A 24,870-nucleotide genomic window follows, 5' to 3' on the forward strand; every position below is an offset into this window, starting at 1 on the left:
GCTCTGTATCTTCTTTGTTTTGTTTTACTCATTGTTCGCTCAGTGTTCTATGATGCAAATGTTCTTCTGGAATGCAATGTGTAAAATCAATGAGAAAATAAAATAAAAAAATAAAAAATCATAGTCCACCCAGAATGGTAAAGCTTTTATTCTGAAGTGCAGCCGGAAGTGGGAGCTGCAGTGTTGTTGCCGGCTGGGCGGCCATGGCGGCCTCTGCTGCTGCTCCCACAGACATGTCTGCTCCCGGCCGCTAGGAGCGACAAGGAGGATCCCCGGCCGGCCCCGGCGTGCAGAAGGAAGTCCGAGCGCATCCCAACACAAGAAGCGAGCCAGCCAAGCCGCGGCAAGGAGAGCACAGCACTTTCAGTTTGACTTCGGAGACTTTCTTCTACATGGGGGACGAGAAATGACATCGACAGCGAGCGAGAGGAGGGCGTTTGCTCATAAAATCAACCGGTGAGTCTGCAAAGTAACTTATTCTAATGCAGACACTGACCTGCAGGACCGGGTGTACACATAGCAACAATGCTAGGATTTACAAGGTACGCCGGGATGTATACTGTACTTTATTTTTTTTCTTTATTTTTACTCTAATGTAAATAAGTCAGTTTTTTTTCGATAATTAGTCTTAGTCTTATCTTAATTAGATACTTTGGCGATTGTAATGGCCACTTAATCACAGAAGGAGAGTCGTGTGGATATTATTTGCATGGGCTACATGGATAAAACAAAACTCTATTAAAAACAGATTAAAAGTAGCTATTTTCTAGGATTAAAATGTAGTTATAATATTAAGGAACACTGTTGTATGTTCTTGTTGTGTGAACGCCTTGTTGTAACATTGTACTAACCTGTTCTCGCATGTTGTAAACTGGTTCTTCCTCCCACTAAAAGTAGACTATAAATCCACAGTTTTTAAAGAAACATATTACATTTCGGCTACTTTCCAAGGGAAATAAAGCCTCCAGCCCAGTTTTGAAATATCATATGTCAGTTTGATGCATAGGTATTTTCATCCAAGTGATTCTTTTTCACAAATTGCTGGAAATGTTATGTTATTTCATACTTTCTCAATCAATTGTTAGTGTCTTTAGGCAAGGTAAGGCAGGTTAAGTTTATTTGTATCACACAATTCAACAACAAGGTGATCCGAAGTGCTTCACAGAGACATTAAAACATCACATAGTAGAAAAAAACAACAAAAAGAAAGGAAGGAAAAAGTGCAATATATAAAGGTAGTTGTTAAAATGTAATCAAGTTTTGCAACTCAAGCTTAAACGTCTTTAATTGAAAACTACCTTTTGTATTTCTAAACCAAATAACTTCCCCCTAAGCCTATGGTCAAGCAAGTGGTCTGTGTCACATGGTCGACCATAATACATCCTAAAGGGCTATTCTCTTTTTCCCACTGCATTCTTCAGATTCTGTCTTGTTTTGTGGGTCCAGCACCATTGTTTTTTGCCGGATGCAGGAAAGGGTGGGAAAGGCCGTTCTGGCTATTGCCTGTGCAGTGGTTAACTTTCCTTTTTCCTGTTTTAGATGGACATACAGTATGCAGACGTTCCAAGTTGCTGAGCACATAGTTCTGGCTTATTAAGTATCTAAAAATCCTGAGATATCTGTGTCAATAAAAAACAAAACAAACTTTCTTATGTCTTAAAAAGAAAAGGAGATGTTATGTGCCTTTGTATCTGTCATAACAGTAGTTTTGTTTTAATGGCAGGATTCAGGAAGTTATGAAGTAAGTAAGTATTCACAATGGGATTGTTGAAGCCCTTGCAGCTGTGTATATGGGAGAAACAGGCAGTTTGTGGATCTAAAGGAGCAGCTGCTTGCTATCTCTGTGAGAGGATTGAGGGTTTTTTCCTGCTTTGTCTGTCTTTAACAACCAGGGACAGCAATCTGGCTCTGTGCCTGTTCTTTGCAGCCAACTCACTACCTCTCTGCAAGATCTATGTCTGTATTCAGAGCAGCTGTTGCCCTTCAGAATTGATACGAATAAGACAAAATTAAAACTATGTAATAAAAAAGGTGCTTTGTAGATCAAATAGGATAGGTCTGGAACTTATCAACGTAACTTTGAAAGCAAAGTTGGATTTTTCACTTCCCCAAACATGGCCGTCTCTCTAAGTAAAGATTTAAACAAATGCTTGCATTGATATCACAAGTTGTAACCTGTGCATCCACACAAATATGCTAATTTAGTTGTTATATTTCTGAAACGCATAGCATTTTGGCCAAGTAATTGATTGATTATTTTTACCTTGAGGTTTTATTAAAATGTAATTTAATTTGTGAATAACAATTCTTTCTTTTATGTAGGACGGTTGCTGCAGAGGTCAGAAAACAAGTGTCCAGAGACTATGGCTCACCGCAGCTGTCTAAGAAACGAGGAGGCCAACACCACCCTGTGAGTAACCCTGCATTTAACTAGCAAGAATTATAGGGCCACAGGTTTGAAGTTCCAATTAGTAAGACCTTGAAGTAGATAGTCTGGAGTTTCTCGAGTTTTTTAAGATTAACATAGACAGGGATGGTCTTGAACCTATATTATTACCTTTTTTTTCTGTCACCTGTGTTGTTTTGACAGCCAGGTAAGCCTTTCAGCATAACATTTAATTAGCAGGTAAATGCAAGAGATGTTAAATTTTGGAAAACCGTGTTTGCCATTTCAAGGATTTCTATGTACAGGGGTTCTGTTAGAGTTTTGAAACATGAAAATCTTTGGGTTTTCATACAATAGTTGAACCTCCCAAAACCCCAAATACAATGACAACAACATGAAGCTGTCAACAGTTAAATGTTTATTCATGTCTTAAGAGTTCCTGCATCTATTGTTGGCCAGAGGTTGCTTTTGAGAAACTGTTAGCTCTTTTGTGTTATCTTATCTGATATTTTCTTCTTCTTCACCTATCTACTTCTTATGTTGTTGCAACTCTCTTGCCCTCTTCATCTCCTCTGCTCCTCCTGTCTCATTTCCTCTTCCCGGCCCTGCTTGTAAAAGGTTTCAATGATATGACAAATACAGTGTAATTCATTTTACTAACTTTTAATATGTTGATAAGAGTTAACTCTACAGACACAATATTTATTAGTTAGTTTTGTATGTTCAGAACTAACCAAATATTTGAATGCAATAACAATGAGCCTCACTCCTGCTCAAATAATCAGCTAGTGCACACTGTATTTTATGCTTCATTATTATTTTCGTCATTGTTTTATTGTCAGCTTTTTAATCTGATTTAATCTGATTTAGCAGCTTATTTTTCTATTCATAGACTACAATTTAAGAGATAAAGCCTTTAAGTCTTTCTTATATATTCTCTATATCTATATCTATATTCTCATTTAAACTAGTTATTTGGAAATACTTGTTTTGATAAGTCTTGACTTGAGCCTTGTTATTGTAACAATTTAGAACTGAGCAAGACTAGCTGGATAGAAGCGGTGCCATACTCGCATAGTAATCATAGTAACAGGAGACAACTTTTTCTCCTTCTTGTCTGGTATTACCTGAACCTTGTTGCCTCAGGAAAAACAAGACAAAACGAAAAAACATCTTAATATCCACAACCCCACCAAGCTACCACTCACTGCTAACAATGTTCTATATTGCTTGCTACCCTTTGCCCTTTGTTTTGTTGTGCAAAATATACTCATGGTTGGTATTCAGACCTACAGAGAGAACAAAAACAGCCTATTTTTGAGTGAATATATATATATATAGATTGTGTTATTTGTTTGGATTTAATTATTTCTTTCTTTTAAATGTTTATTGTCTTGAGACGTACAACAATTTGTAATACATTTGATGCTGCTGGCACAGTTGTCCATAACATGACTTTTTTATCAGTTGTGTAAATGCTGGATTGTATCTAACGATCTAATGCTGACTGACAGTTGCCCCTGACGGAGGTGGTTGATCCCGTGGATTTCGAGGAGTATGTGAGCAGTCACGCTCCCGGGGTGGAGCCCGGCCCGCTCAGACAGCTAATGGAGTTCCCTCACGATGATTTGGACCTCCTCCAGCTGGAAAAAGAGTGCTCTACCCTGGAGCCCCCTCTGCCTGAGGAAGAGGAGTAAGTCCAACTGCTAAATCCTTACAGTTTTACTCTTTATGTTTTTGTTTTTTTTTACATGACGACACACAGAGCATTACATTTACTGTAATGGAGGACAAACACCACAAGAGAGAAATGAACAAAGCCTATCTCTTTGACATCGAAGAAGCATAAATATTAAAAACTTGCTTTGCTCAATTATTAATGTGTTCTTCTAAACAGCTCACTAGATTCCAGAGTGAGAGATGCCTTGGCGGTCTACACAGATGACTGGCTTGTCATTCAGAGAAAGTAAGTGGTTGAATGTACTAGAGATGCACCGGTTGCAATTTTCTTGGTCGATTCTGATTACCGATTTTTCAGTGAGTGCGACCTGTCGATACTAATTTTGCGCATTCAGATTTTACTAATTATCACATTTTTTGAAATCTTCAAACCCTCGACATCTTTTTCCATCACAGTTTTTACAGTTCTTATTATCTAGCATATACTATATAATTTTTGTGTTTGTTGTATTTGCTGCTATTTATATTGTTTTTTTTTATTATTAGAGAAAATAGGCTATACATTTTGACCTTATAACTTGCTTGCTATCTATAACTGTGGCCAAAGTGAACTGTAGTTTCTCTTCAGTGTCGCTGAACCTTCTCAGAAGCTCCAGCTGCTTTCAGTGAATACAGTCATCAAAAACTGCAGCGGAACAAAATATTTAATCACTTTTCACAAGTCAAGAATTGACATTGTGTAAATGTCTTTCATAAAATGTAGCTGTGTTTTTAATCCACTTCAAATGTTGACTACTGTATGTCATTATAATTTATAAAATTATTTTGCTTTATATAAATTCACCTATATAGAAGTCCCTGCTAAAATCTGCAGCTTTGCATCAGAAATAAACATGTACTAATTAAAAAAAATAATAATAATAATTTTTGGCTCCATTACTAGATTTCACATCCAATAAGGCTCAAATACCACTTCAGATGAATTAATATAAAGGAATACATTTATTTATATTATGGGTCAAAGCCTTTTGTTTGGTAATGTGCTAGCCATCATCACTTCCTCATCAGTCATCATCATGTTATGAAGCTTAGCAAAGCAATCAGCAGTTTGTACTCAGCTCTCCAGAGACACAGCGTTGCCTAAACGCAGTGGGCATCTCTGATTTCACCACTAAAACAAAATGTGAAATGGAATATTCTGCTGTAAATGTTCGCTAGCAGCTCTCTCGTCATGGATGGGCTGATGGAGCTCGTGGCCTAACATTGATTGACAAAAGGTGCTCTGTTTGCCCATTTACAACATGGCACTCCATGGCGCACATTATGGAAAAAGAGAGACGTGGAAAAATGCTCTTCAGAAAACCTTTGGCATGATTTTGGGGATCATCTGTCCACAATATTTAAGTCTATGTTCAGTAAACATTTCCAGTTTACCATGTTTCTCCTGCTTTATGTAGCAGGAGCGAACGGAGGAAACTGTTTTACATTTAATGTGCCGAGTACATTACAAAATGGACTGGAATGCAGTCAGTGAAAAAGTGAGGGTGAGCTGCCGCTGGTTAAACTGAAAATCGTCAAATTCTGGTCACAGGCCAGTCGATCGGTGCATCTCTAGAATGAACCCTTAGTGTCTTATTTGTAAATAACATGAACCACTTTTCTATGTTTACTTTTCAAAGAATTGATAGTTGCGTTTTTTTTTTCTCCTCTAGATACCACAGCTACAGTTCTATATACACCCCTCACAACTCTGAAAGGCAGAAGGAAAGGCAGCGGGGACTGCTTAAACAGACATTTGAACTGGATGATGCTGCTGCTGCCGAGCGCCAGGATGACCAGGTAGCTTATGGTGAAGTTTAAATGACTTACTGCTTTGAACACTTAATGGACAATGAGTCAATTTAAGCCCATTTAGAAAGACTAAGTGTTGCTATAAGTAAAAGTTTAAAAGCAATTACTCCCATTAAACTTTCCATCATTTTATGCCTGCATCGAAATCGAGATAGTGGTTAGCTGATGTGATGGGAAGAGCAGTGTGAGTTGTGTTTTAGTCAGCATCCTTAATGGATAAGTGGATCTACTTTGTCCCTTGTCCATTACTTATCCTCCTCGTGGATCATATTAAATGGGTAACAAGGTAGAGAGCTCTGTAGCATATTGTTCTACTTATAATACATGTGCCTGGGAGAGGAAAAAAAGCAGATGATCTCATCCTTCCACGTTGTTGGTTTAGGATGACGCAAAGCGACGATCAGTAAGCCTTGATGAGACTCCCAGGGGTAGCTGGGCCTCCAGCATCTTTGACTTGAAGAACTCCTCCCCAGACGCTCTGCTTCCATCTGTGCTGGAACGAACAGCTGCAGAGGACATGGACCGTCGTAATACTGAGGCCCGCCTGCAGGGGCGACACAGCGACCTGCTTGGCTTGTACTCTCCTCCTGATGAGGTCTGTATTAAACACCCAACAAGTCAAAAAATGAAACTGAAACATAATCACATAAGTAGATATTCTTCTTCTGTTATTGATTTGTGTGTTGTTTTTTTTCAAGCACTCGATTATTCTTATAATGTAGCGTTATGCATTGAACAGCGAGTTGTAGTTAAGCTTAGGTGTAGATTTTTACATGTTTATGTGCTGTGTGACACAAAATGATGCAGAATTTGTGGGTGAGGTGGTTGTCAACAGCTTATCCACTCTCAATTCAATTCAATTTTATTTATATAGCGACATCTATATTAAAAGTTGTCTCTGGGACTTTCCAGAGAACCAGAGCATGACCACAGTGCCATTGTTACATAAACAATGGTAGGTTAAAAACTCCCCTAGCGGGGGAGAAAAATCTTAAGCCAAAACTGTGGCAAGGAAAAACTCTTGCTGAAGGCCAGCTAGGTAGAGCAGGGAAAGGGAGAATTAAACGAGATAATGAAGAACAGAGAACGGAGAGGCACAAATATATTGTCAAAGGTACAAAAGACAAGATGTATTAGTATTAATTATTCGTTAGCTAGAGTTCTATGTACATATGGGTAATGCATTGCTAGCTGGTGTACTACAGAGACGACTATATAAACAGCAGACACTGAGGTGGTCAGAAGATGGGACTGTAGGTCAGGATGTCGGTAGATATCAAGCAGAGACACCTATATAGACAGATGGAGCTAAAAACTGGGATGGTCAGAGGGTGGGACTGCAGCTCAGCATGCAATTCTGAAAGCTCTGGCCTGCAAACATGTACAGAAGAGAAAAAGAGGGGCCAGACTAGCACAAAGAACTACAAGAACAATGGAGTGCAAAGTAATTAATAACTGTGGGTTGAGCTTAAGAAAAGGAAAGAGAAGAAGATGAGAGTAAAAGGGGTGAGGGGCGGCGCTCAGTGGATCATGTTGGTATCCCCCTGCAGCATAGGCTATAGCAGCAAATCTACGATGAAACTTTCTTTACTCTCATACTAAATGAGAACTAATACTTTTTCCTTTGTTGTGATTCATCCTGTTAGCAGACCAAAGCCCACAGAAACAGGATTTGATCATTTGACAGTTCTTTCATAGAATCATTGTCTATTGCTTGTATAAGTGCACTTTGTACTGCATGACTCCAAGATCTCAGACTAGAAAAAGACGGACTATTCTGGTAATTTGGAGGCTCTCAAACGCAATATTGATGTGCGGGTATGTTCGTTTAGTAATATGCGTTTTACTGAAATGTTGAAGCACCTGCTTAGGAGAAAAAGTAGCACCGGCAATGACAACAAATCTTTGAGATCAAATGTATTGTAAGTCAGTTTGGAGTCTTTGGCAATAATAATATCACAAACTGAATTCCAGAAGAATCGTGGTTTACAGCATTTATCTCATATTAAATGAAGCATTTAGAGGAAATTCACCTGTTTAAACTGTAACCAGAAGACCAAGCTAGCAAAAATGTTTTAACGTCTAGTTGCCATTTGTTCATTGAATTTCCCATAAAGTGACTTTGCAGATCTGGCCAAGTCAAGGGAACTCTTTATTTTCTTTCCTCAGCGTGTCTCATTCCATCTTTTTTTTCTCTCTGTGTGCAGATTACTGTCTACATACCACTGTGTTACCATGACATCTGTGTAAATGTTGCCTTAGTGTGTGACTTTTTTGTGGCAGGATGAAGCGGTGGAGAGATGCTCTTTACCTGAAGAGCCCAAAGAACATTGTGGCCAGAGGATCATGGTCAAGTGCCTCTCTCTGAGGTGAGGAAAATAAGGAATATAACATTTGCATCCCAATTCTTGTATTATTATTGTTATTAATATTATTGTATTATATACCCTAGTGAACTCCTTTCTGGACATGTGTTCTTCACATATGTTCTGCATATTTTTCAGGTTTGAAATTGAAATTGAACCCATATTTGGGTCGCTCGCCCTTTATGACATTAAGGAGAAGAAAAAGGTATGTGTGTGTGTGTGTATAAATATGTATGTATATATGTATTTTGCATGTGTATATGTTGGTCCGAGCACCCTTTTTATGACGATTCTTACGATCAGCACTGACACACTCTGTAAAACCACTTACATGATAGTGAGATCATACTGTAATGTAATTACCCTTGTCTCAAAAAGGCCTAAGTGGTTTTGCAGTTAAGATCACAGAGTCAAAATTCAATTAAAATCCTCTGCTGTACGTCCCCATTATCATTTTTCTTTTCCCTCCCTTCACTGTTTCATACTGTTCTTTTCTCCAACAGATCTCTGAGAATTTTTACTTTGACCTAAATTCAGATCAGATGAAAGGGCTGCTCAAACCTCATGCACCCTCAGTAGCCATATCCACGCTGGCCCGTTCTGCCATTTTTTCTATTACATACCCCTCTGCTGATATCTTCTTGGTCATTAAGGTACAGAGACACTTGGAATTTATTGCTTGACTCGAGTAGATATTTCTGTTGTGTTAAAAACTGAGGGTATTAATTGTATTGCAGCTTGAAAAAGTGCTTCAGCAAGGTGATATTGGTGAATGCTGTGAACCATACATGGTCATGAAGGAGTCTGATTCTTCCAAGGTAATGGAGCAAGGATGTGTTTTAAGCTGTTGTCTGTCATTTTCTCTGTACAGAAGCACATTTTAGGTTGTTCCACATCTATTGAGAATGTTTGACTATTTCATGTCCCGCTGCAGCATAAGGAAAAGTTGGAGAAGCTGCGTCTTCAGGCCGAACAGTCATGTAGCCGTCTTGGTCGTTATCGCATGCCGTTTGCCTGGACAGCCATTCACCTCCTCAACATCGTCAGCAGTGTGGGAGGTCTAGATCGGTCGGATCCAGACTCTGACTCTGGTACTGCTAACCCAACAAGTCATCATTTTCATTTGTGCTATTCATTATCTAATATTCTCATGTGAAAAGAGCATTCATTAATTTAAGCCAACAAAAGTGTCTTTCCAGTTTACTATGGTTTGTTCCTCTTATAGAGCGAAAGGGCCATGGAACCTGGAATGAAAGAAAAAAGAAGGGCTATGAGAGGATGAGCATTGGGGATGAGATGTGTAACTTTGCCACTTTCCGTCCAGCTACACTGACTGTCACTAACTTCTTCAAGCAGGTCAGACTCTATCTGGCTTAAGCCAACACTGCACTCTGTGTGGAACTTGAGTGTTTTATGACCTGTAGGATTATAGACAACTCCTCAGACTATTTTTTTCTTTTTCCTTTTTAATTTGAGGTCATAGAGGAAGTCAATAAAGTAAAATGAATTTCTGTAATAAATAGTAATGTTAAAAAGGGCATAATAGGCTTTATAACCGAGTTGAACACGACTTATTCTTATCATTAATTTATTTTGTTTAGATTCCTGATTTGAAATCAATATAAACAATGTGCTTTCTGTTTTATATTAATATATTTAAATACAGCAAATAGGTAACAGCTTCCCATTGAAAAAGTGTTGCAGTGACCATGTGTTTCAGTTGCTTCTCTAACCCTAACTGATCCAGTGCATAGCTTTTTACTCTTAAAAATGTTTTCATTAATAAAAAAAAATATAAAATAGGTCAGCTGACTTGATTATACTGAATAACCAGATTTTACCATTATTTGATTTTTCTTTCTTCACTGACGGCACAGGCTTATTCCAAGATGACAATTCCAGTAGAAAACCTTATGCAGTGGTCCAGCTTTCACATCATCCAATTACAAAATCTGGGGGAAAAAATAATAATACTGGATGGAAATGATACATTGTTACATAAAAGAAACATGATAAAATGTAGCCATGACAAATGCATGCCAAAATCAGAGCTAAAGGTAGCCCAACAAAATAGTCGTTTGTGAATTAAACAGGCAGTTTGTAATTGTTGTTTTGTTGTTTAAAAATGGTTGTAATGGATGCTGTGGCAAAAAAAAAAGGAAAACCGCAAAACATAGTTCTATGGAAATTTCTAAAATTAATCACTTTTGCTAGTACAATTTTGAGGGAACAGTGCGATTGTGTAATCTTTTTCTTCTAGGTAATAAAATGTAAATGAACGAGAGGAATTCTTTAACAAAAAGTTTATTCATGTATATTTTTTCAGTCTAATAATTGAGATTAGATGAAATGCAGATCTTTAGCCTCAAATTCTTCCAAAAACAAATTCACACAAAAAATGTAAGAACTTTACTGTCATTATCTTATACGTTTTAGTTGTAATGATGCTATATTCATGACATATTCCTGTCAGTGCAACATACCGTAAGTACAACACAGTATTTTTAGTCTTAGGTTTGTATTTAAGCCACGCGTGCTTGATCCCTGCTGAATGAACCTCTTGCTGCTGGCAACATTTCAAAAGCCTCATTTGCAACCTAGCCTGCACCTGTAGGCTAACTTACAACTCTCTGGATAGTATATTTGATCACAGTGTGCCCAGGTTTTAAGCCTAAAGGTCAGAACCCAGTTGTTGAGCCAAGCTTAGGCATTACGGTTGTAGAGAGGACATATTTTACATGTACCGGTACATAAAAAGTATATTCTGCTTGACTTTTCCAAATGTGTTAAAAGTGCTAACTCCACTTCTCTGTTTGTGTATACCAAGGAGGGGGATAGACTAAGTGATGAGGACCTTTACAAGTTTCTGGCAGACATGCGCAGGCCGTCCTCTGTACTGCGTCGACTAAGGCCTGTCACAGGTAAACAGAGAGGACTCAAATATTTGAGATATTTATTTGAGAATGTGTGTATTTTTACATAAGAGCAACAGCACAGTCATGCAAAAGTTAAAATCTCAGCAGGGGGCTTTGTGTGTGGACTTTGCATGTACCCTTTGTGTCAGTTTGGAGTTTCTCTAGGTAGTAAACCCTCAGTCCATTAACCGACTGTGAAGTTACTTGTCGATTCTAAAATGTCTTTATAGGTGAATGTGAGTATGCATGATTGCCTTGATGTTTATCTCTGTGATGGACTGGTGACCTGTCCAGGGTGTGTGCTGCCTCTTGACCAATGACAGCTGGTGTAGTCTCCACCCTCCTGTGACCCTGAACAGGATAAAGGTTGAAAAGAAGATGGATACGTAAAGGTTTATGGATTATTTCCAGTTCATTTTTTTTTATGTCTTGCTTTTGTTTCCCTCATTTATTTTGTCCTTTAGCTCAGTTGAAGATTGACATTTCTCCTGCGCCAGACTCGCCTCATTACTGTTTGTCGCCCGAGCTTCTTCATGTGAAGCCTTATCCAGACCCGCGTGTTCGCCCAACCAAAGAGGTGCTCGAGTTTCCTGCTCGCTACGTATACACACCACACACCACCTACAGGTGAGCATCAACTTATCAAAGTTGCATACACAAGTGGCAAATAGACTTGTAGAGCAAATACACATTGACCCAGTTACTGCGTGTACCCCCCTGGTATGTGTTTATTGATTTTTCTTTTTTTTCTTTGAAACAAATGCACATTTTTTTCCTTCCTTCATGTGTTTTTATGGTTGGAAAGATCACAAGATTTACAACATCAAAATACATATTTATTGTTTTGTCAAATACATAAATATACAAACATGTAAAATTGTTTTCAAAGTATTGTATGCATTTGCAGGTAAAACTGTATGCTGTTTGGTGAAACATGGTCATTTATAAAGGGGACCTATTATGGCATTTAATGTCTATTTTAAACAGGCCTTGAATGTCTTAAAAAACAAGCTTTTGATAGTTTTTTTCTAAATAAATTAGAAATTCAGCCTCTGGGCCATGTCTTTATCTTTACCCTTTCTAACCTCATTATCTATGCGGGATTCTGAGTGGGCGGGGTTATGACAATGAGGCACTGTGCTGATTGGCTGCCTGACGCGATGACGCGATACCCCGCTACCAAAAAATGGTGGAAGCTCCGGCCGGCGGAGTTAAGGCTGATTTATGGTTCCGCGTTACACCAACGCAGAGCCTACGGCGTAGGGTACGGCGTAGCCTACGGTGCGTGTCGCCGCGTACCCTACGCCGTAGGCTCTGCGTTGGTGTAACGCAGAACCATAATTCAGGCTTTATGCGATGCGAGCGGGCGTCAGTGACAAAATCAACTCCATTGCTTTATTTTCTATTGGACTGTCCTAACTGGTCGCAGCGATGCTGCGCCGTTTTGAGCTGAACATTTGTCGGACGCCCTGCTTCTATTTTCTTCCTGTTGAAAGCGCTGTAGGAAACGGTCACGGATGGGGAACGGCTGATCCAGTTAGTTGGATGAGAATTTATCTCTATGATTCCTCCTCATTTCACTACAAAAATCTCAATAAAGTGGCAGCTGGCTGGAGGGAGATGGACAGAGAGCGTCTGATGTCACGCAGTGCGACGCGATAGTCGGACGCTCCCATACAGTTACACGGTTTTATAGTTGTGGGCGTGGTTTGCATTTTGGTTACGTAACGAAAATGCGCCGAATCTGAACGGCTCGTAGAAGTCACATGACACTGGACGGCTCATCCAGGCGGAACGTGTTTTTCATAATAGGTCCCCTTTAATAATCATTTTTTTTATGGATCTTTTTAAAAATGGTGTCATCAAAGTGAAGATATAAAAGATATAAAAATATTACAAGAGAATAACATGAAAGCATCATGAAAAGACAAATGATATATTTTTTTAACAAAAAAGAAAAAAAATAACAGTAATACAGTTGATTTACAGAATAGCAAAGTTAGAAGGGAGTGCAGTGACGTTAAGGGATTGAGATCTAGATGGACTACCCTCAGTCAGAACAGTGGTAAATCAGTGGTGCATTTCAAAACAACTATGCCATAGCTTCACTCTGGAAGAAGAATGCAAATCTAATGTTATTAAACAAAAGTGAATTAAAGAAAATGATTGTCATCAGAAAACATAAATTTCTGAAACAAGTGAATTACCATCTCCTCAAGTTTGGAGAGCTTTTCATTTTGAGTCTCAATAAGCTCTTTATGGAAGTCGGACAAGAGCTGTAAACCTTGCAAGATGCTGGAGTGCTCCTCTGCTTCACCCTACAAGCAGGAATGGAGTTAGTCATTGATGTTCAAATATAAAGACAGTGAAAAATGATCATTTACCAGACTGGTGTGGTGATGAGTGAGTTGGGAGCATTTGAAGAGTTTCATCTTATCGTTACCTGCAGCTCCTTGATTGCAGGTACAGAGTTGTTCATATACATCTCCACTTTCTTCACTTTTGTCTTTAGTTCCGCCTCGTTCTTCTCTATGGTGTTCAGTTGCTGTTTAGCCTTCAAGGTCTGAGTCTGTTGATTGGTTGTCTCATCCTATTAAAACAGCATCCCTGTATTATTTTCTTCCCATAACAACAGTCCCAATGCAGCTGGCAGCCCCATAACCCATTATAAGTAACATACAGCTCTTAAACAAGCTTGAATCCTTTATCCTCAATAAAAGCATATAACTTATTCATGTACAGCAGAAAAATACAGTAGGAGAAGGAATAATGTGATACAATTTAGTCTCACAAAAGTAAGAGTGGTGAAAGTATTCAATTTAAAATTTAAAGCAGACATCATTTTTGCAAATCGCCAAATAGCGATTGTTATGTCTACTGAATTGTAATCTGATGGGGCTTCGCTTGACACACAGCATCAGCATTCCTCTGCTTCAGGATGTTTTTCTTACAGATTTTCTATCTTCTAACTGTTCAGCTTCACGTGGAGACTCCACTGTATACACGTTTCACTGTTTTCTTACCTGTAGCAGCTGTATCACTTCTTTTATCTCTTTCTCCACCTCTGCAGCCTGCTCGGCTTGCTTCTCCAGGTTTTGGAGAGTCTCCTCATGGTTCTTCAGAGTCTGGTGGATTTTGTCCATTTTTGCACTAGTGGTTTCATAAACATGGCTAAGAGATCCGATCAGCTGTATGGCGCCATACATGAGCACATTGATTTCTTCCTGTGGTGGAGAGTTCCTGATTGGACCTGCATGGGCAGCTCTTAAACTCCCAGCCACACAAAGCAGAAACAGGCTCCAGATCAGTTTGATAGCCATCTCCCACTGTGACAACTCAGCTGTTGAAAAAAAATATAAGAAATTCTAGCAATAAAGGCAGAAAAAGTTTACTATTTATTTGATACAAACTTAGAAATGAAAGTTGAAATATAGGCATTCCTGTCTCTGTGCAGAAGTAAGTATCACTGGCTATTGGTTTGATCTGGTAGGCTGGCTTGTGCACCTTTTTATAGAGACCGCACATGCAATGTCATGGTAAAACATTAGCTCAGTCGGGGTTCGATCACAGGTCTAGTGCATGACTTCAATCTCAGTGACCTGCTCTCGAAGATTAACCCTTTGAAATTCTAAATTTGTTGTTGAGGTCATGAACTCTTGCAACATACATACATACATTGCAACATTATGTAGCATTTGTGTATTTGAAAGAAAAAGTCCTGAAGACGATATTTTGATAATATGTAAAGCAGATGTGATTTGCTGTAGTTTTAATTTTATTTACGTGTTGCAGTGCCTCGTGACTAAAATCAGCTGTTTAAATATATGACCAATAGTTACCTTTGGCCTTTAATTTGGACAGGAGTTGGTGACTTTCACCTTGTGAATCTAGTATTAGGTCATTCCTTGCATGTCTTTACATGTGAACCCATTTTGTGAAACTAATATTTTTGCAGTATTTGACACAAAATTACTAATCTTGATAAAATTGCTAATAGGAAATAAAAGGAAGAAAAAAATACTTGTTTTGGTTTTGTAGGTTTGCAATTATTACATTTTCCCCTTGTTGTCCTCCCTCTGTTTCCCCCTGTTTCTCTTACACTATTTGAACTCTCAGGAACTTGCTTTACATTTATCCACAAAGTCTGAACTTCAACAGTCGCCAGGGCTCAGTGAGGAACATTGCTGTGAAGGTTCAGTTCATGGCAGGAGAGGACCCCAGTCAAGCTTTACCGGTGAGTTACAGTCAAGAATCATCATGTGCTACAATGTTCTCAGGAAAATTAAACCCTGGCCGTAACGAAACACGAGAGTAGTTGTTTTATTTTGTAACAACATTTTCAATATGTTTAAGTCCTGTTTCATTTTCTTGCAAATGTATTTTCAAAAAGTTCATGTAAGGTACAATGGCTCACAAAAAGTGATACTTTACATAAAGTGCCAAAACACTCACGCCCTGTAGCACTAGAAAACAGAAAAATAAATAAATGTTGGTGCAATCTGCAGAGCTTTGATGAGGACATGTACAATACCACATTAAACTATACCAAGCTTGTGTTCATAAATTAACGTTAAAGCAAGAAACGACTATTAAGTAGATGACAGTAATGATGACAATGTCAAGAGTGCCTTCTGTTGGTCATGGGAAACACTATTTGTACTCTGCTTCTTTGAGCAGGTTATCTTCGGAAAGTCAAGTTGTGCTGAGTTCATGAAGGAGGCATATACGTCAGTCATCTACCACAACAAGTAAGGCTCAGTAATCTCTCTCAGCCCTGTGCTTGAGACCGTCCTGAACCTTTCTTTACTCGTTTTCTCTGTTAAATACTTTCTAACTCTTGCTCACAAGGTCTCCTGAGTTCTATGAGGAGATGAAGATGAAGATACCTGCCAATTTGACAGACAACCACCATCTTCTTTTCACCTTCTACCACATCAGCTGTCAGCCTAAACAGAACACTCCAATGGAGACTCCCGTGGGCTACACTGTGAGTACACTACATTGTTTCACATTAAAATATGATGTAAATGCACTACAAGTGTAGAGCGCATTTAATTGAATATCTCAAGTCATTACATCTTTAACGCTTAGAAAACACAACACATTTACACAACCCTGACACGTTGTTTGGTTTCCACCAATCTCATTCACTGAGCAGTTCAAACAGGCATTCTTTATCTCCACCTGACTTCACATGAACCTGCATTTACTTCAGAAGTGAGAGGTCAAAAGTTATTTACTCTTGCTTTTTTACTCTGTTTTTAACTGTAGGTATGTACAGTAGATCACTTATGAAACTGATTTACTGTATATGACGTCCTTAATTTGTTATTGTTAAATATCCTGATTAAGAAATCCAGTTTCTAATTGATATTCTTTAATTTTTGCACCTTAAGTTGCAATAGCAGCACCAATGTTACAAGAGATAAAATCTCAAGCAAAACGTATAATTATGTACCAACAGAAAAACCTAGGGTAGCCTGAGCTGATATGCAAAATTCGAATGTCATTCTTAACTCGTCTGTTAACGGCCATCTGGATGGTTTTCAATTCAAGTTTCTGTACCATATTTAAAAAACCTGGCCTTGTTTAAGGTATTATTCATAATGCATTTGTGCTGAAAAGAGGGATCATTTCCAACAGCTGGGCCAAACTGCAGATACTGGAAATATTTGAGAATAAAATACATATATATATATATATATATATATATATATATATATATATATACATATATATATTATATATTATATATTATATATTGTGCCACAGCACTAGAAATTAATTTGAAAAGGGAGCTCTGGTACTTATTCTCCACGTGGTACTTCAGTCAAATCATGACACAGACATTAAGTGAAACTATAAGCTTTTGAAAAAAGAGAATAAACTGTATATTACCTTTTACATTTTTTATCAACATACTGACTTACATATATCCTTTCCGTTGTCTTGCTGTCTACTAGAGATCATGTATCTTTTCTTTCTTGTTGCAGTGGATCCCTTTGATGCAGCATGGCAGACTCCGCACTGGCTCCTTCAGTCTGCCTGTGTCTGTGGAAAAGCCTCCACCTAGCTACTCTGTCCTAACCCCTGATGTAAGTGTTTGTGTACAGTCTGTGTGAATCCCGATTGGTTTGCCATCACATACTGTTTTGTAATACGACTGAGTGTTAAATAAGGGAATGTCACTCCATGACAGGTTCAGCTCCCAGGCATGAAGTGGGTGGATAATCATAAAGGAGTGTTCAATGTTGAAGTGACACCAGCCTCCTCCGTGCACACTCAGGTAAACACACAAAAAAACAAATACATTTCTTATACTGTGGTCTCATATATGCTGCATGAAAGCCCCAAGTATTAAGTTTTCTGGAAGACCTCTGATAATTATAGTGAGCAAGCATAGCCTTTCATTGTCTTATGATATGAAAGTGGATGTCTATAGTTTGTTTAAGGAACCAAATAAAGAAAATTAGATCATGTTTCTGACAGATAAGACACTGAAAACCCACAGTAATTTATCTAACTTTATTTAACTTTTGACTAAGCAGTAGTAAATTAGTTCTTTAGGTTTTAGTTGGAAGCAGAGTTTGTGTAAAGATTCAGTACTTCAGTACTTGAATAATCACAGACTAAATCTGGCTTTAAATGTTTCCTGGATTCTCAGGCCTGTGAAAAACAGTTCTATCAATTAACCGACTTGACGTACTACTGGAATTAAGTCTGTATTGTGGTTGTATCTCTAGGACCCCCACTTGGACAAGTTCTTCACTCTGGTGTATGTCCTGGAGGAGTATTCCTTCCCTTTCCGTCTTAAGGATGTCATCATAACTGAGGCAAACATGGAGGGGGAGCTGAAAGCCAGCATAGCTGCGCTGAGAGGAGCTTTGCTGGATACCTGTGTCAGGTTTCTGCATCAGCTGCTGAACAAACTCATCCAGCTCATCGTCTACCCTCCAGTCATCGCAGGTCAAATTGGTGAGAAACTTTCACAGAAGTGTTTGCTATGGAAGCAAGACGTAAATAAAAATGATCCAGTTTTGAATTAATATGATTAATATCCACAGAACATGATCACTTTGAGAAAAGATCTGTCTGTCTTACACACATTTCGATTCCATAAGAATGCTTATTATTAATGCATTACTGCGTTTTGCAAAAGGGTCGGTGTGTACGAGCTTTCTGGTAACCTCTTTTTTTTTTAAGCTTCATGCTACTCTCTCTCTCTCTCTCTCTCTCTCACACACATATTATCTGTAGTGAACCTTGGCCGGGCTGCCTTCGAAGCCATGGCCTTGCTAGTCAATCAGATCCACAAAAACCTGGAGGGAAACCAAGACCAGCATGGTCGCAACAGTCTGTTGGCGTCTTACATACATTACTGTTTCCGCCTGCCCACTGCAGAGCCTGCAATGCTCCCAACAGGTGAGACACCACACTGAACTGTACATTAAGAAGTAGAAAAAAGGGGCTTTGACTAGACCATATAAAGCTCTTTTTTACAAGAGTATGTGTTTATTCTCTGCTCCTTTCATCCCTTGAGTAGCAGCAAACCAATCCTATGAGATGCCAATGCAGTATGCTACTTTATCGAAAGCAACAGCCCGTCCAAGCAGTCTGTACCTGTCCCGTTCAAAGAGTATTAGCAACTCCAATCCTGATCTGGCAAGCACACCAGTTTCCCCTGACGAGGAGGTCCAAAGGATCATAGGAACCAAGGTGAATTGCAAATTTTGTGTAAAAGCCCTTTTGAAAGTGATGAAAGTAATTAAGAACTTAGGTTATATCCATAAATGTCTTAGTTTTAGCTTGTGTTCCTAGACCAGCAATAAATGCCAGACTGTGTTTTAAAGTTTGTTTATAATTCTTGTGTGATATTTTTCATTTATTCCTATAGCAGTGTCATTATTATTTTTATTTAATGATATTCTGTTGAGTTTTCACAGCAGATTCAGTAAGCTCAGTTTAATAGTTTCAATCATAGAGCTTAGTCAATGCAATTATGCTTTTGCCTCTGTGCCTTGTGTTTCTTAGTTCCTCCAGTTTGTTCTTCCCAACCTGCCATTTCCCTTCCTCATTTCTCATGTCCTTTATTTTTGATTCCTCCCAAACCCTCCCCCCCTGTACTATCTTGTGTGGTTGCTGCCCTCCCTTTACTCACTATGTCCTTGCCTCTTGCCACACTATGTTTGGTGCATTTCTCGTGTATCTGGTGGCTTATGGCAGGGTATTGACCGCTCCCACTCCTGGGTAAACTCTGCTTATGCCCCTGGGGGCGCCAGATCTGTGCTTCGCCGGAACCCAAACTCCAGCTGTGAGCTCAAGCAGGTGCCAAATCCTTCCTCCTCCTCCTCCGCTTCACCTCCACATCCTTCACCATCTGCATCACTCAGAGCTTCTGATCATTGCACAGTGGTCATTTCTTATCCCACTTCTCGGTGCTTGTGTGTCTCTGCCTGTCTACTAACCTCATCACAACAGTCACATCTTTTCATCAGTGACTGCATCTTCTCATCAATCCAAAAATATGTTCCCTCCGCTGCCTAAGAAGCCATGTGTTTAGTCTTTGATTACGAAAGGTTTGCAATGAGGCTCAATATATTCTTTACCAGCCTCAACAGAATTCATAAACACTTCTCTTGCAGTCACCCATTCCTATTCACTCATTTTCACATCACTTCCCTCATCTCTGTGTTCACCTCACCATCACTCTATGTCAGGCAAGTGACCGCAGCTGCAATCGCATGTCTGCCTTTCTGGACACCGTGGCCTTGTATTCAGTTCCCACAAGGCAGATTACTAAGAAGGTAAAACCGTAACAAACTGAAAGTTCCTCTACTCCATACTAACACATATTGGTGCAAACTCATTCATTACCTATCAATATCATCAACATTCTCCATTCATCATTACATTTTAACTGCAGTTACAATCACTTTGTGAGCTGGTGTAAAAATGTGCTTCCTGTTGTGGTGTATTGAAAGAGTTTACTTTTTGTAGTAATCATAATTAATCAACATTTCTGCTATATCCTCATTGTTTTATTTTTAAAAGTGAAAACAAATACCACCTTTTCTCAAAATATTTAAATTAGACCTTAATTAGACATTAAACCTTCCTGTTTGTTCGTGTCCAGTTGCTCCATGAGGAGCTGGCCTTGCAGTGGGTGGTCAGTACCAGCACGGTGCGAGAAGCTGCACTGCAGCAGTCTTGGTTTTTCTTCCAGCTAATGGTCAGTAATCTTTTATGAATATATTCCTTTTATTTAACTGTTGTAATTGTATACACATGTAGAGCATAGAGCAGAATCACAGCAAATAAAACGAGTAAAGTAACATTTTGATTGAGTGATTAAGTTTTTATTTTCACACCACATCCGCAGACTAAGAGCATGGCTCATCACTTATTCCTGACCTCAAAATTGGAAGTTCCCAGGCGTCAGCGTTTTCCAGATCGCTTTGTTGATGACATTGCAGCACTTGTGTGTGCCATCAGTGCAGACATTGCCAGCCGATACCACAAGGTAAAGACCCCTCAACGCAACACCACATTGAAGAAATTAAATGCTGCCCGTCAGCTGATTGGGAATAAGTTGAGTACACTGAATAATGAAGAATTACCAGTGTCAAACTTCCTGTCCATTAGAAAGTTGCCTTTCTCCTCAACAGGTGTTAGATGAATTAGATATAAAAGTAGATATAAAATTCAGTCTTTTATTGCTTTTTCCACGTTTTTTTTATTTTTTTTTGTATCACTCATACACTCTTTCTGAATAATGGTGTCCCTCTTTTCTCCCTTGAAACCTTCCCCCCTCTCTCAGGATGTGGAGCTTGTAGAAAGGTTAAACAGCAGTCTGGCCTTCTTCCTGAACGACCTGCTGTCTCTGATGGACCGGGGCTTTGTGTTTAACCTCATCCGTTCCTACTACAAGCAGGTGCCCATTGATTTCCTTCAAATTTTTCTGTAATTTAAACATCCCAGTGGTCACACTCAATTTGTTGTTGCGTTCTACACTCTTTTATTTTACAGATTGCTAACAAGTTACACACAACGCAAAATCCCAGCTCCCTGAATGCTCTGAGGATGGACTTTATACGTATTGTCTGCAGCCACGAGCATTATGTCATTCTCAACTTACCCTGCTCAACTCTGAGTCCTCCAGCATCCCCTTCCCCTTCTACCTCTTCCACCACCTCACAGGTGATTGAGCCCTCTGGAAAACTCAATGTTACAGGCTTCAATTTGTTATAGAAGCCTATGTGTCAGGACTTGCATAATAATGTATTGAGCATGCTTTGCTTAAGTTCCTCTTGCCAAAGTAGATTTTTTTTTACATTATATTTTCATACATTTGTATTAAATGTTTAATATCTCTTATCTCAATAGAGTTCAGCATTTTCCAGTATGGTGCAAGACCAGGGTGTGGCCACCATGTTTGAGCTCTCCGTCCCCTTCCGCCATCAACACTTCCTGTCTGGCCTTCTGCTTGCTGAGCTTTCCCTCATTCTTGATCCTGATGGGGAAGGGTGGGTTTTTGGCTATTATTATTTTTAGAAATACTAATAAGGTTTTAAACAACTTGTTTTTTGGGATGCAAAGAAACAAAGAAACCACCAACCAAGATGACTAATGAATGAATTAATGAAGTTTATTCAGTCATGACAACACAAAACACAACGCCAAAAAAAACCATTGTGCACAGCATTAACATTTAATACAAAACCAAAAATGTGTTGAACAATGACTGAAAAGGCATAGGCTGAAGCAAACTGCTTATAAAAGCCTATCCTATATTACAAACTTTCTTTTTGTGGCTACCGACCTCCAGAAAACCAAAAAGAGAATAGAAAAGCAAAGAAACAACAGAAAAGCAAAGAAACATTAACAGATAGTCAATTGCACTTATAAGCTTCAAAAATAGCTTTACAAACCATTTTCTTAAAAACCAAAAGAGAATGACATGTTTTTAAATGTATGTTTGCATCATTCCAGAATTTAACTCCAGTAACGGAGACACATCTCCTTTTCATACCTTTTTTAGCTTTTTGTACAGTGAAATTGCACACACCTCTAAGATTATAGGGAGTTTCCTGAATTGAAAAGAACCTCTGTATTGAGTCAGGGGAGCATTTCTGATTTTGCTCTGAACATAATTTGCATGATTTTGTAATAAAACAAATCATAAAATGTAATAACATGAGAATTTAGAAAAAGTAGATCTGTGTGAGCGTAGTAATCAGCCTTATTGATGGCTTGTTTTTGAAGTTTTATTATTGAAATTAAGGTGGTTTTAAAGGTGGATCCCCACAATTCCACACAGTAAGATAAATAGGGAACAATCAATGAGTAGTAGATCAAATGCAAGGCCTTGGAATTCAGTACATTTCTGGATTTATACAGGATTGCGAGTGATTTTGAAATTTTCCCTTTAATGTATTAATAACTAATAACCTCTTATCACCCACAGAGCTTTCTTCCTTCATAAAAAGGCCATCAGTGCGGTTCATGCGCTGCTGTGCAGCCACGATGCAGACCCTCGTTATAAGGACCCTCAGGTCAAAGCCCACATTGCTAAGCTCTACCTGCCTCTCATCACCACCGTCATGGAAACGCTGCATCAACTCCACGACTTCTGTGGTCAGCAGAAATATATGTGCAATTCATATATCAGTAGTTTCCTGCTGCTTCAAGAATAATTTGCTTTACGTGCAACATTACATACCTGAAAGTGCTTTTCATGTTTCTGTAGACTCTTCACCTGCATGGGCCCGCCACGTCGCTGCCCACGCTGACGATACTGACCCAGACGGTGGTAACACCATCAGTCAGTCTGTTGCCATGGCAATTGCTGGCTCCCCTCTGCCGCATGCCAAAGTCAACTCATTTACTCTCCCGTCAGTGGTAAGTCATAGAGGCAAGGGTCACACCGTTCCCCTGGGCCCTGCAGCCTGACAGGTCACAGGGCTCTGTGTAGGAGGCAGCTGCGCCAGTTTCACAATCGTTACATACAGACAGTTATTTATAAAGCATTTGAATTGTGTGTTTTTTTTGGGGGGGGAATGTTGGTTTGTTTGCTCCTTTTAGTCTACGGATATTTTTCTGTCTATTTTCTTCTTAACATTCTTGATGCTGTCATTATGTTCTGTTACAAAACAGATTGCAAGATTGTGGCTAAGTCTTTTGTGTTTTTCTCTACCAGGCCGGACGCCAGTCCAGCTCTCTGTCTGCAGAGTGCAGCAGGACTCTGCTGGTGTGCTTCCTTTGGGTTTTGAAGAATGCAGATGCAGCTCTACTTGAGCACTGGGTGTCTGATTTGTCTGTATTGCAAATCAACCGTTTGTTAGACCTGCTGCATCTCTGCGTCTCCTGCTTTGAATACAAGGTACAGTAACCAGGAACTGTCACCTAGTTTTTGAGTATTTCCTCAATGTTGATTTATTTTGCAATACTGTAAGGGCGGAATCAAATTCCCATCTCATTTTTTTTTTAACCAAGGTTAGTTTTGCCTTTATCAGGCTGGCCAAAACTGCAGTTCCATAAGTGAAGGGCATGTTTTATACATGATCCACAATACATTGTCCAGGGAGGTAATTGAGTTTGGACATCATGTCTGGCCTACTACTTTGTGTTACTATTTTTACTTCATGTGAGCTATTATTTGCTGTTGTGGTCAGTGTTATTTCTGTAGTAGAGCTACATACTGTACACCAGGGCTATTCAATTGGTTGCCCGCGGGCCACATGCAGCCCGCCAGGAGCTTTTATGTGGCCCCTGGTCATATTTAAAAAAAGGGGGTGTTTGTTGAAAAAAAAAAAAAAAAAATATATATATATTTTTTTTTTTTATAATATTTTTATAACTGGCTAGTATGGACTAAAATGGTTGTGCTCAATGCTTAATATAATATTCAAATAATGAAATCTTGGTGGAAAGTGGTGCTTTGTCATTATGGCGTGTTTTATTAAAAGTAGGTCAATATCAATTTCATTAAGTTTGCACAATGCATGGTTTCAAAATGAACTTGCATTCAAAATAATATTTCTTTATCTGAATATTATATTTAACATTCACAATTACTAAATCTGGAGACAATACATAATTCATATGTAAACTAGATATATTCAAATGTATAATACAAATGTATTATATTTACATAGGTCTTCGTCTTTGAGTGCAAAATACATTTTGAAAACCCCTACATTTTCAAATTGTGCGGCCCTCTCCATACAGTCCTTTTGCAGATGTGGCCCCCGGCCGAATCTAGTTGAATACCCCTGCTGTACACCATACACTCTTTTACTTAATTGACATTTTGTTTTATACATCCTATTATTGTTGATGGTATTTGTAGGGAAAGAAGACTCTGGAGAGGATAAACAGCCTGACATTTAAAAAGTCTCAGGATATGAAGGCCCGACTGGAAGAAGCCATTCTGGGCACTATTGGAGCCCGTCAGGAAATGGTCCGTCGCTGCAGAGGCAAGTGACATGAAAAGGCAATAATCTTTGTTTTTCTGTTCCAGTTTATATACAACTTGCTCACTGAACTTTGTTTACTCTAACAGAAAGAAGTCCTTACGGCAGCCAGGAGAATGTTAGGTGGAGAAAGAACGTCACTCACTGGAGACAAAATACAGATAGAGTTGACAAGTATGTTCTTTGCAGTAATTGCAAGT

At 38.9% G+C, this 24,870-nt stretch overlaps 2 protein-coding genes across 2 annotated transcripts in view; one reads left to right on the forward strand and one right to left on the reverse strand.

The window, feature by feature from the left end:
• Nucleotides 1-257: 257 nt before the first annotated feature.
• Nucleotides 258-24,870, forward strand: part of LOC133422466 (dedicator of cytokinesis protein 7-like) — a 31,169-nt gene continuing 6,556 nt past the window's right edge. Inside the window, 33 exon segments of the mRNA XM_061712474.1 lie at nucleotides 258-456; nucleotides 2,323-2,410; nucleotides 3,901-4,079; nucleotides 4,284-4,352; nucleotides 5,779-5,905; nucleotides 6,300-6,512; nucleotides 8,201-8,286; nucleotides 8,422-8,488; nucleotides 8,787-8,936; nucleotides 9,021-9,101; nucleotides 9,218-9,374; nucleotides 9,509-9,639; nucleotides 11,111-11,204; nucleotides 11,663-11,825; nucleotides 15,315-15,432; nucleotides 15,876-15,946; nucleotides 16,047-16,185; nucleotides 17,192-17,293; nucleotides 17,398-17,484; nucleotides 17,942-18,173; nucleotides 18,456-18,620; nucleotides 18,742-18,914; nucleotides 19,916-20,002; nucleotides 20,332-20,427; nucleotides 20,578-20,718; nucleotides 21,016-21,129; nucleotides 21,225-21,395; nucleotides 21,582-21,721; nucleotides 22,663-22,832; nucleotides 22,945-23,096; nucleotides 23,395-23,577; nucleotides 24,547-24,700; nucleotides 24,703-24,844. Of these exon segments, the coding sequence (XP_061568458.1) occupies nucleotides 407-456; nucleotides 2,323-2,410; nucleotides 3,901-4,079; nucleotides 4,284-4,352; nucleotides 5,779-5,905; nucleotides 6,300-6,512; nucleotides 8,201-8,286; nucleotides 8,422-8,488; nucleotides 8,787-8,936; nucleotides 9,021-9,101; nucleotides 9,218-9,374; nucleotides 9,509-9,639; nucleotides 11,111-11,204; nucleotides 11,663-11,825; nucleotides 15,315-15,432; nucleotides 15,876-15,946; nucleotides 16,047-16,185; nucleotides 17,192-17,293; nucleotides 17,398-17,484; nucleotides 17,942-18,173; nucleotides 18,456-18,620; nucleotides 18,742-18,914; nucleotides 19,916-20,002; nucleotides 20,332-20,427; nucleotides 20,578-20,718; nucleotides 21,016-21,129; nucleotides 21,225-21,395; nucleotides 21,582-21,721; nucleotides 22,663-22,832; nucleotides 22,945-23,096; nucleotides 23,395-23,577; nucleotides 24,547-24,700; nucleotides 24,703-24,844 (4,292 nt within the window). The 5' untranslated portion in view covers nucleotides 258-406.
• angptl8 (angiopoietin like 8) lies at nucleotides 12,814-14,665 on the reverse strand. The gene is made up of 3 exons (XM_061711989.1): nucleotides 14,222-14,665; nucleotides 13,642-13,788; nucleotides 12,814-13,516 (listed from the first exon to the last, which is right to left on the reverse strand). The coding sequence occupies exons 1-3, from the start codon at nucleotides 14,516-14,518 to the stop codon at nucleotides 13,352-13,354; spliced, it is 609 nt and encodes a 202-aa protein (XP_061567973.1). The 5' UTR covers nucleotides 14,519-14,665; the 3' UTR covers nucleotides 12,814-13,351.

This window comes from Cololabis saira, chromosome 21 (assembly GCF_033807715.1).
Source record: "Cololabis saira isolate AMF1-May2022 chromosome 21, fColSai1.1, whole genome shotgun sequence".
NCBI classification, from domain to species: domain Eukaryota; kingdom Metazoa; phylum Chordata; class Actinopteri; order Beloniformes; family Belonidae; genus Cololabis; species Cololabis saira.